Source organism: Notolabrus celidotus, chromosome 15 (genome assembly GCF_009762535.1).
Source record: "Notolabrus celidotus isolate fNotCel1 chromosome 15, fNotCel1.pri, whole genome shotgun sequence".
In the NCBI taxonomy this organism is placed as follows: Eukaryota; Metazoa; Chordata; class Actinopteri; order Labriformes; family Labridae; genus Notolabrus; species Notolabrus celidotus.
Genome location: NC_048286.1, coordinates 26,529,541 through 26,540,631, shown reverse-complemented (window position 1 = coordinate 26,540,631; position 11,091 = coordinate 26,529,541). Strand labels below are relative to the sequence as shown.

Here is an 11,091-nt window from a genome sequence, read left to right as displayed (position 1 = left end):
TAAAAAACTTTGCACAACTGTCAATTAAGTATACAGTTTTGATGCTTTGCAAATAGATGCTTTGTATTTAATTGGCAGTTGTGCAAAGACGACAAATCATACATTGAAACTGAAAAAGTCTACCGTTTTATGAAAATATATACTCATATTAAAGTTGAATGGAATCCTATCAGGATTTTCCCCTGGAGTTCAGAGGCATGGTTTCCAGGGTACACTATTTGAGCCAACAAAAATAAAAGTACTTTTGGTTGACATTACCATTAGCGTTCTAGCTGTCAGAAACATTACATCAAATGGACATGGGAACCAATCCACAGTGGGATATTTTAACCTTACAGTATTTCTTTAATCTTATTATTTGCTTTGTCAAACTTTTCCGGGCACTTCTGGGTAGTTTTTTCTGGTTATATTTCTGCTCAACCTTACAGCTGCAGCTGCCATTCAGATATACAAGGAAATGTTTATTATGCCACTAATTTCAGTGATTTTGCCTAAGGGGCTTCCTAAGCCATAATGTCCCCCTGATGTGGTAACCACTATTTGTCCTTGGGGGACTTTTGTGGCAAGGTAACCCCCAATATGGTTACCCCTCATACATCTCCCTCTTTTTCAATTTCTCTCTCTCTCTCTGTCTATTATACAAGATACACACACCCACACACACAACCATAATGGAGCAATTATCCTCTCCAGCTCCGATCTGCTCCTCTGATTGTAATTTGCATTTATTATTAGCCTTCAGCCTGCCAGGGGCTGTGAGGCGTGAGGATGGACACTCATACACAACCTTACACTGACAGACCTGCACAGATGCTCCATAAACATGTGAGCTGGAGGAAACACAAACACACAACAACAAACTTATGGAGAAAAGAGAAAACACACGCCCACGCCTGTGATGGAGTCATTATGACAGCACGAGGCTGCTTCGTTTCGTTAATGCTGATTCCTGTTAATGATGCTGTGGTGGGAACAATATGTTCAGTAGCGTTCAATCACAGAAACACACGCCTAACGCACATCACTGTGATGTCCCCGAGCTCTGTGATGTGTCTTCATGTCCCTTTTCCCGGTCTGTGTTCTCTTCTGCTGTCAGGATGGCCTCAGGGCTCATCAGATGGAAATTTGTGAGGAGCAGTCTCTCAAGGCAGGTAGAGAATATACACACTAATAGACTCACACACACGCACACACACACACTCACACACACACACACACACAGGCTCATACATGCACACAAAGAGTGCGAGCAGAGGATCACTGGAGTGTGAAATGATTCTGTTATCATGTCGTCTGTGTGGAATATATTTTCCCATCCAGCCTCTCTGGCAGGTGTGCCTGATGGGCTGCTGGTACTCGTGTGTGTGTGTGTGTGTGTGTGTGTGTGTGTGTGTGTGTGTGTGTGCGTGTGTGTGTGTGTGTGTGTGTGTGTGTGTGTGTGTGTGTGTGCATTCTGTGGTTCTCTCTGTACGTCTGTTGAGCAGATGGAGTTTTGGACTCTATAAAAACAAGGTGACAGTGTCAGAGCAGCTTCTGCAGTTCTAAGCTGCTAAAACCTCTGAGTTTGACTTCTGACATTAAAAGTAAACCTAGTGAAAAATGTGTGAAATCACATCACTGACAGGCTGCATGAGTCAGAAAACGTACTTTATCTAAAGGTAGAGGCTCTGTTTGTTTGTTTGTTTGTGATAATGAGTAATTATTTGCAGGCTCTTATGGTCATAAAAATGTTTTGTCCTATAAACAGATTTCTGTTTTATCCTACATGATGATTAGATTTCCTCTCACAGTAAAGACCCTTAAGGTTATTTCACATGTGAGTTTGCTGCGTTTTTGGTTTGTCTCAGCTCTTCTCAGTATTTAGTTGTGATGTAAAGTGGGAGGGGTTTGGTTTCAAGTAGGCGTGGCTTGGTTTTATAACTGCCTGCAATGTCACTTACATCAGTTACCCTGTGTCTGAAGTGTGGTTCTTACTCGTCATGGCACAACATGATATAATATCCTTCTAGCACTTCTATCCTCATTTAATAGAGAAAGCTAACAAGCTCCATAATCAACAAACATTTTCTGACTGAACAAGAGGCTATATCGTACAAAAATGTTAATTAATATGCATTGTCCTTTTAAATGACAAAAAATATAATAATAAATAACTCCTCATCTTCATTCCTTTGCATCATGTTACTTTGCACTGCATCACTCGCTGCCAGCCAGGACCAGCTGATAGCAAACCATAGCTGTGTCCCAATTCACTGACTGCATCCTCTGAACGATCCAGCCTTTGTAGCCTGTGTAGACCGCTCAGGCTGAACTGAACTGAAATAAAATTGTCTGGTCTACAGAGGATTTACTTCTGTTCACCTCAGCTGTCTCTGCCCTTACACTGGCGTTCCCCTTTTTCTTTGCAACAGGTGGCTAGCTGACTAAGTAGCTAGCACAGCTTGTGTAAAATAACCCGAACACCATCATCAACATTCCAAAATCATGTCTAGTTTCAAGGCATCTGTCTTTTTTAACATTTGTGCAGCTCACTATCAAGTGGAAACCAAATACTTTTATTCAACAGTGTATTACTCGGCCATCTGCAAGTCTGCAAGTTTTTTTTTGATGCACAAAGAATCATGAGCCGCAAGAGATGCACTTAATGCATCCTCCGCGGGCCAGGAAAAGTAGGACACACTTGTCGGGGGACAGCCTTTCGATGTGCTTTTGCTTGCTTGGTCATTTCTATTTTTTTTTTGTTATGGAGACTTTGTCATTGTTTGACTCTCGTATGCTTTGATGAAGGCCTGACAAGCCAAAAGCTTTGCACATTAGAGTGAAGACTAACTGCAGATATCCTCCTTTCTTCTCTTGAATTCCTTGATGCTCCACCACCTTAGTCTTCCCACTAATAATAGTTTATACTAATTAATAATAATTCCCATATATTCTTTCTGCATTTGAGTACAGGATGAGTATTCTCTCTCTGTCTGGCAGAGCTTGTCTCAAATCTTCTCGATAAAGTTCCATTAAATGTATGACTTTTTCAACTATTTCCTCTTTAAAAATCACATAATTCATATTATACAGCATATATACAGCCTATATAATCAAAGTATCATTTTTTTCACTTTTTGTTCAAATTTAGCCTTACAAAAGTGATGCTTTCAGAAAGTTGGATCTTAAGTAGAGTTAACAAGTAGATTTGAACTGACTGAACTTAACAGGGGGAAAGTAATGTTGGCAGGATTGAAGTCAGCCTCACCTCTGCCTAAAATAACAAGCACAAACTGTTGTTGCTAGTCCTCTTTTGCTGTAGTACATTGGTTGCTTCTTTCTTCTTTCATGCATGAAATGATATCTGTCCTGTATGTTTGTGAATGTGCAAGAAATTAATGAGCATTTATTTTATCTGGACAGAGCATCAGAGATCAGATAAACACAAGCAACATTTATTCTATAGTACACTCTGTACACTCTAATAAGCAATCCGTGGGGAAGTATTTGTTTTGCTAAAACTGCTTTTTACATTGCAAATAGTCGAGTGCACATAATACAGGATAAAATGGATTTTAATTTGTGCTTGGAACAGTGCTGTGCATAATATATCATTAACCATGTATGAAACATAATACTCACAAAGAAACATAAAGTTTTATAACCTTTTATCAATGTTGAAACTTTATCTCAATGTTATGCTGTATGCTGGAAGATTAATATAATGCCATGCAAAGCAAACCTCCCGTTAGGTATGACTGATCACCTCCTACTTCCTTTATACTATGAAAAAATGCACACAGTCTGCAAAGAAGCATGTATGCGCTCACTAAAAACCCACAGGCACACAGTTCAGTGGCGTGTTACTCTGTTTGAGAAGGATCTCAGGGGAGAATTCAGTCCGAGCAACTTCACTGCCCTGCCTAATTGATGTGCGTTTGTGTGTGTGTACGGTGTGTGTGTGTGTGTGTGTGTGTGTGTGTGTTTGTGTGTGTGCGTAAAAGTAATAGGTTAAGAGAAGGCATTCACATTTAACAGTCCAAACTAACCTGAGCTTCCTTCAAACTCTGTCAGCATAAACAAGCCTGTCAGCCAGGAGCTAATTTAGTCTCTGAGGTAAGTCTGAGTCTTCTGCCTGTCAGTCTGACAGTCCGTTTAAATCTGCCTGAGACTGAAAGACAGCCGTGAAACAATCTGTGCTGAGGAGAATCTATTAACCACATACATACGTACTGAACGTCCATCCTCACATCCACACACACACACACACACACATAAAGACCCGAGACTGAGAGCAGCTCTTTCAATGCATGCACAGCTAATGTAGCAGTTACAGCCACTTATTGGATGAAATATGGCCGACATGGAGAGTGGACAGGCACTTGAGCTGTGTGTGAGAGAGGGCCCTGAAAGAGAAGCATTTAAATTTGCTCTTTTGTGGGATTCAGTCCTGCTGACATAACTTTTCTTGAATTAAGTTGATTAAATTAAAAAGCCAAATTAACTCTCAATGTTAGGGAAGAAACAGCAGAATCACGGATACTAGCATGTGGTGATATTTCATCAAATAGTAACACATTACCTGTATGACAAGTTGGCAACATAATGGGGCTAATGATTGGTTAAGTAGCCCGTGCAAAGAACATAAACACATAATAACGTTTTTAGAATGTAAATTTACAGAACTTTGTCAATGTTTTAATGTGCTGACCATAGACTGTATAAAATATGGACGTAGTATCCGTGACGTCACCTATCTGTTTCTGAAGCGCTGTTTTGAACGAGCGATTATGACGTAAAGAGGCTGGCTTTAAGCCTCCTAGCCAACAGCTACATTGTTCCCTCCTGTCAATCAAGTCAGCTGTGCCTCTCATTGGAAGACTTGTAATCTCAATATCTTAAAAATTGCCGAGTTAGAAAAAAATTAAACTCCCGTACAGTGTGAGCCGATTGAGAAATGAGCTATCCAGACTACACTCGTCTTTTGTACCAGGCTGTAAACATGTTTATTTCTGCTGTAAAGATCGGCTTTTTTGAATTGGTGTGTATGTGGTTTCTGGTACTTCAGGTGCCAGCCTCAAGCGGATCCTCGATGAACTGGTTCAAAGTCGTTATTGCTAATGAGAATTGGTTCTCAATTAACTCACCTGGTTAAATAAAGGTTAAATAAATAAATAAATAAAAAGTTTTTAGCAGTTCTGCATTGGACTCATATTTTTAGACCGGAGGTTGCCGCTTGGTTAAATAGCTTGTGCAAAGAACATTAAACACATAATAACATTTTTAGAATATCAATGTAGAACTCTGTAAATGTTTTAATGTGCTGACATCATGTCCATACTCCAAAAGCTACTGGAAGAAATAAATGAACGTGTCTCTGTGTGATTAGGCTCTGTATGTTTGTGTTGCTGAATTACCAGCAGCACTTGAAGGCAGCATTAACTCAGCGTTCCTCCGTTGCTATGGTAACGTCTGTAACTATCGTCCTTCCTCAGCTAGCTCTCGTTAGCTCACCTTGACAAACTTAATTTTAAATTATATGAAAGCTGATCCTGACATTACAAGATATAACTGCATTATTTTCATATTCCTCCATGAACAGGTAAGCAATGACTCGCTTCTTTATATAACAAGACAAGTGTACAAAATAGGTCACTTTACTATATGCAACCCTTTCTTATGCAAACACTGACGCATTCACGTGCACTTACAAAGCTTCACATGATTTAATTTCTGCTGTATTTTCCCAGGTTGGAGTGTTTGGGGAAGTCCTCCACTATCTCACAGAAACAGGTAAAAGAAAAACAATAGAAGCATTTTGTTGTTGTTGTTTTACTCATATTATAATGATTACATTTGAGCTTACATATTATCCATACTGCAGCTGTTTGTGTCTCAATAGACATTGCATGCATGTTTTTTTATTATTATGATATTTTTATTTCCTACATTGAAAGTAAATCATTTGTACTCAGTTTTTATTGTTATTTTTTTACTTACATTTTATGGAAATAAAGGAAATAAAGACACAAAAAGTAAAATAAATTATAATGAAATTGGAATTCACAGTTTGACAATAAATAAGTCAAAAATCTAATAATAATAGCAATAATGAGAATATTAAATAAAGGGGATAAGAACAAAAAAATGTGTTGTCTAACTTCACAGTGAAAATTAAAGACAAAACAAACAAACAAACAACAACAACAACAACAACAATAAAATACAAAGCAAAAGAAAAATTAGAAAACAGAAACAACTACATATACCCCCCCACCCCAACCCTTGGTTTGGTTCTCATTACATACATTTCATACATATTTCTTTTGTTGTCAAAAAGTACAATATAATTGACAGAACAGTATAATACAAAATAACATAATGTATCGTAATGTTCAATGTCCAAAATTTAAAAGGAAAAAAATAAAATAAAAGCATAATCCAGCATCAGTCTTCAAATTTTAGTCGAGGTAGAGCATCCATAAATGCTCCCCAAATCAGCCTGAACATTAAAGGTCTTCTCCTCACATTATAAAGAGTCTCCTCTGGAGTTCAGAATGATGTCAGTTCATTACGCCAGTATCTTTGCGAGGGAGGGATGTCTGATTTCCACTTAGTCAGAATACATTTTTTACCTGCAGTGCTGGCTAGCAACACAAAGTACTTAACATAGTTTGTCAACTTAAGTAACTTTAGTAGTCCAAGGATCCACAATCCAGGGTCCTGTGAAATGTTTTTTCCTATGATTGCTGAAATAGTTTGAATGACATAGTTCCAGAAACCTATAATCTTTGGACATTGTACACATGTTAATATCATTTTTATCTCTACCTGGGTGTAGGCAGCAGGGGACGGGCCATCCGCCCATGCTAAGATGCACAAAACAAGAGGTACGAAGCAACAGACTTCAAACCAAATGTTTTAGCCTTTTTAATACTACAATTTTCAGAAGTCTTGTTCTTGTATGGTAATATCAAGCAAATATTCTAATTATTTTCTGTATAGACAAAGTGGGGACAAAGGCAGCTGCTGGCAAACCTCGGTAAGAAAAGTCCCAACTCAGCAAGTAGAAATTTCTTTCACAACACATCATGAATGATCATTTTGTATCCTTTATTTACCTTCCCCACCCAACAGGAGTCCCCCTGCCCATGCAAAGCCTCCTTCTGCACTGGTAGTTGTTTTGTGATAAACTACACTAAGACTAGAGTGACAGATAATTGTTTTTTTTGTACTGAATAATGTATATTATTTCCATTCTTAAGGTTTCCTGCCAGGTGACTCAGTGTTCTGGGTTTCCAAGCGGGGATGTGCTGAATGCAAACGGTATTTCACACAGTGTTACACAATTTTACAGTGACAGATCTGTTTCTTAACAATGGCATCAGAGTAACAGAATACTATACAACCTTCAGACACGTTACAGAGTGCAACACTTGTGCTAACATGAATACAATTAGTCACTTCCCTTTTAGGCTGCTGATTGCCCTCAACATATACTGTGATACATTTATGTTTGTTAGATCAATCACTCTGGGAAATGTAGTGACCAAGTGGCAACCTCCGGTCTAAAAATATGAAGCTCTTTATGAATTTATTTAGTAGCTATGCAAAGTGCCCCAGTGGAAGCAATGATGATGACGATGAAGAAGAGAGTTGTTGTTGAGCTCAAAAGGATTTGTATTAATAGACGTTTTTGATGGTAAAGTTGAGATCGTCACAGGAGCTTCTTGTCCTTAGAGGCCACAGTTGCCTTCACGTTCCTCAACAGGAATGGTGAGCAAGAGAGTGTTTCAATCTGGAATCTGACTGCTAGATATTGCTACATATCCCCATTTCGACACACTGTACGTTTTAAGAAGAACTGTCTCTGAGAAAACAGACTGTGTTCAGAGATGAGACATCAGATTGGCGAACACAGCTGAGGAAGACACACACATACGTAGAGACCAAGTGACAACCTCCGGTCTAAAAATATGAAGCCCATGCGGAAGTGTTATACACTGTAGTTCATCGAGTGTCCGCTTGAGGCTGGCTGCAGAAACACAGGAAACCACATACACACCCATCCAAAAAAGATGATCTTTACAGCAGAAATAAACATGTGTACAGCCTGGTTTAAAAAAATGGCTTCGGTCTGAAGAGCTATTTCCTTATCGGCACACACTGTATGGGGGCCAATTTTTCTAACGTGACAGTTCAGCAAATATTAAGATTAGAAGTTTTGCCCATTAAAGGTCATGACTGACTTGACTGACAGGAACACTGTAGCTGTTGGCGAGGAGGCTCAAACCCCGCCTCTTTACCTCACACTAGCTCGACAGCAGTTAGGTTGAGTTCAGCATTTCCAATATGGCTCCCGCCAGCGACTGGCTTCAAAACAGCGCTTCAGGAACAGAGTATACAAAAAGTATAGAACTGTGATAGAATGAGAGGAAAGGCCACAAAATTAAATATGTAACATACTGTTAATTGACTAAGATTGTAGATATTTAAGAGTTTAATCTTGAAATAATTGTATTTGAATTAGAATTATTCATCAACTCATTTAATGTTTTATAATCTTGAGTAGTGCTTTGCTATCTGTGGTACATATTTAATCTGTGCATTAAGTTGAATGTTGCCTTAATTTTGAATGAACAGACAGTTTCAGATGCTTAAGTCACACATATTAACACTGAATGACTGATAAAGAAAAATGTAATTAATACGGATGTTTGATGGCTAAATTCACTTTGTTCTTTGTTTCTGGTTTACCTTTAGGCCACTCATCAAAGGAACCCATCAAGACAACACCAAAGTTTGTATTTAGAATCACATGCAATGTAGTAGGTGATTAAATTGAATATATAGATCATAGTTTGGTGTTTGTCACAACTCTGATTTTAGGATTGAAGAACAAGTACAGCAGACTGCAGTGCTGGTTGAAGAGCTGAAAATTAAAGGTTTGAAGAAAGCACAGAGCACCGCCTTAGCACAAACAGGTAAAGAGGAATCTTAGAATACAAGGGACAAACTAAGAGAGTGGATTTTTTGGTAATAATATTGATTTCTGATTGATTGTTATGAGGAATGCAACATGTGTGCCCTGAAGTAAAACCTCGTCCAAGTAAGGAGGAGGAAGAGCAACCTGGGGAAAAGGATGAAGACATTAAGACACCAGTGGAGCTGAAAATTGAGGTCTGACCACCATCAATGATTCCACACTTCATGCTCTATTAAGAAAAGACTCAAGATGCAGACATCATGTTCTGTATTTCATAAAGTGTTCAACTCATCCTTATGTGTGTCAGAATTCAGTCTTCATTATATTTAAATATTCTGTGTATAAATGTGAGATACCAACATTAAAGTTACAAACTGTTGTTTCAGTTCCTCAGAGCTGTGATGGAGAGAGACTTTGAGCGGGCCTGTAAACTGTGTCAGATGAGTAAGTATCCTGCATCCATCACCTGTGTGTGTGTCTGTGTTTGTCAGCTAGTCAATAAATCAGCCAACGGTGTCTCTTCTCTGCTTGTTCCAGTTCTCCTCCATGAACCAGAAAACCCAGAGGCCTCTGAGTTTCTCCCTCTGATCAAGAAGAAGCTGCTGGAAGGTGAGGGTAGCTGTGTTTACATACAAACACTAACACTTCAAATAGAGCGAGGCGATGTTGAAAACTATGTTATCAGGATTAAATATTTCATATCAGTCGATATCGATAATTATCATGATACATATCTAATTATTATTTCATTTAAATGTAAAGGCAGATGTTTGGTCTTGAGTGAAAGTTCGTTAGCTTGTATCTGGATTTCATTTTTTGATGAGCTTCTTGAATCCATAATTTCTGACGGTGCTAACAGGAAGCAGGTCTTTTGTGTAAGTTGAGACTTTTGTGAAGTTTTAGATTGTAGATTCTTGATTTTCTCAGGGTGAGGTTATTTACATAATTTGATTTAAATTTTCGACAAAGATATATCAATTGTGTGCTATGTGTCAGTTTAGTAGAGTGTTGTTTTGATTTGTGCACTCCCCTTTAAGATTACCAAGGGTTACGGGCAGAGTGATGTTGTTTCCCACAGTGCAGTGAATGCATCACGGTTATTCAGTTGTTGTTTTATTCAACATTTATTCTATTTATATTGAGAAAAATTAATCACGATATTTATCATTATCGAATTATCGCCCAGCCCTAACTTCAATAAACATGAATGTATGATTTTGTTTCCATCAGAGCAAGAGGCAGAGCAGAGCAGTGAGGAAGATGATGATGAGGAAGACGACGAGGACTCTGATGACTCTGGGAGTGATGATGATTCGTCTGAAAGCTCAAGCTGCTCCTCTTCATCTTGCTCCTCTTCTACACAATCAGATAATGAGGATGATGAAGAGGAGGAAAAGCAGGTGAACAGACACAAACCGTGTCCTCCTTCCAACATTTCCACGTGAATCTATTAACCGATTCTCCAGTTAGCTTTTACCAATTGATACTCCTCGTTACTTAAAGGAGCATCGTCTCCTCCTCTTTGTGTGTAAGGGACTGCTTTATTCTAATGAGCTATTTTGCACTGATGTAATCTTTGTTTTTGTTCATATTTAACCTGCAATTAAAGTTTTAATGTTGATGAAGCGGATGCCTCAGTGCCCTGGAGTAATACACTTTTAATCCTAGAAATACAGGGTCATTGAGATTTAAAGCTACAGTGCTACTCATTAACCAGTAATTGTAGAGAATATATAGAGATTTGTTTCATTAAAGGTACAGTTACTGGTATTAATTATATATTATAACAAAATAATGATTATTTCAGATGACTTTGGCACTTTGACAGAGTTGCATGAGGCCATACTCTGCATTGGGGGGCTACAAACCACTCCTCAACTCAACTCAAACTTTCTTGTCATTAATCTGGATAACTTGTATACAGCTGAACGAAATTGCATTTCTCGTATGGCAGGTGCGAAGCGGTGCAGGTGCAGTAAAACAACAGACAAACAAAACAGACAACAAAAACAAAATGAAAGAAACAAAACAAAACATCAACATGAGGAAAGACTAGAGCAGGGCTGACCATGTTACTTAACCCTCCTATTATCCTTGGGGTCAATTTGGCCCCATCCAAAAATTAA

General features: G+C 38.4%; 1 protein-coding gene across 2 annotated transcripts; it reads left to right on the top strand.

Annotated features, from left to right (window-relative positions):
• The first annotated feature begins 5,420 nt into the window (after positions 1-5,420).
• On the top strand, positions 5,421-10,590 carry erich2 (glutamate-rich 2). Of its 2 annotated transcripts, XM_034703313.1 has the most exons (12): positions 5,421-5,581; positions 5,730-5,772; positions 6,821-6,869; positions 6,985-7,021; positions 7,117-7,153; positions 7,245-7,305; positions 8,743-8,779; positions 8,869-8,963; positions 9,050-9,159; positions 9,352-9,409; positions 9,503-9,574; positions 10,196-10,590. In XM_034703313.1, exons 1-12 carry the CDS (start codon positions 5,574-5,576, stop codon positions 10,408-10,410), a joined length of 822 nt encoding a protein of 273 aa, XP_034559204.1. In that variant the 5' UTR covers positions 5,421-5,573; the 3' UTR covers positions 10,411-10,590. The 2 variants fall into 2 exon arrangements, with proteins under 2 accessions (XP_034559204.1, XP_034559205.1); XM_034703314.1 differs by lacking the exons at positions 6,821-6,869; positions 6,985-7,021; positions 7,117-7,153.
• The last annotated feature ends 501 nt before the right edge of the window (positions 10,591-11,091 follow it).

Bases quoted from the DNA above. Each gene is read 5' to 3' on its own strand.
- erich2 (XM_034703313.1), top strand. The intron at 8,964-9,049 runs GTAAAGAGGAAT...GATTGTTATGAG, and splicing joins CACCGCCTTAGCACAAACAG to GAATGCAACATGTGTGCCCT. The intron at 9,160-9,351 runs GTCTGACCACCA...CTGTTGTTTCAG, and splicing joins CAGTGGAGCTGAAAATTGAG to TTCCTCAGAGCTGTGATGGA.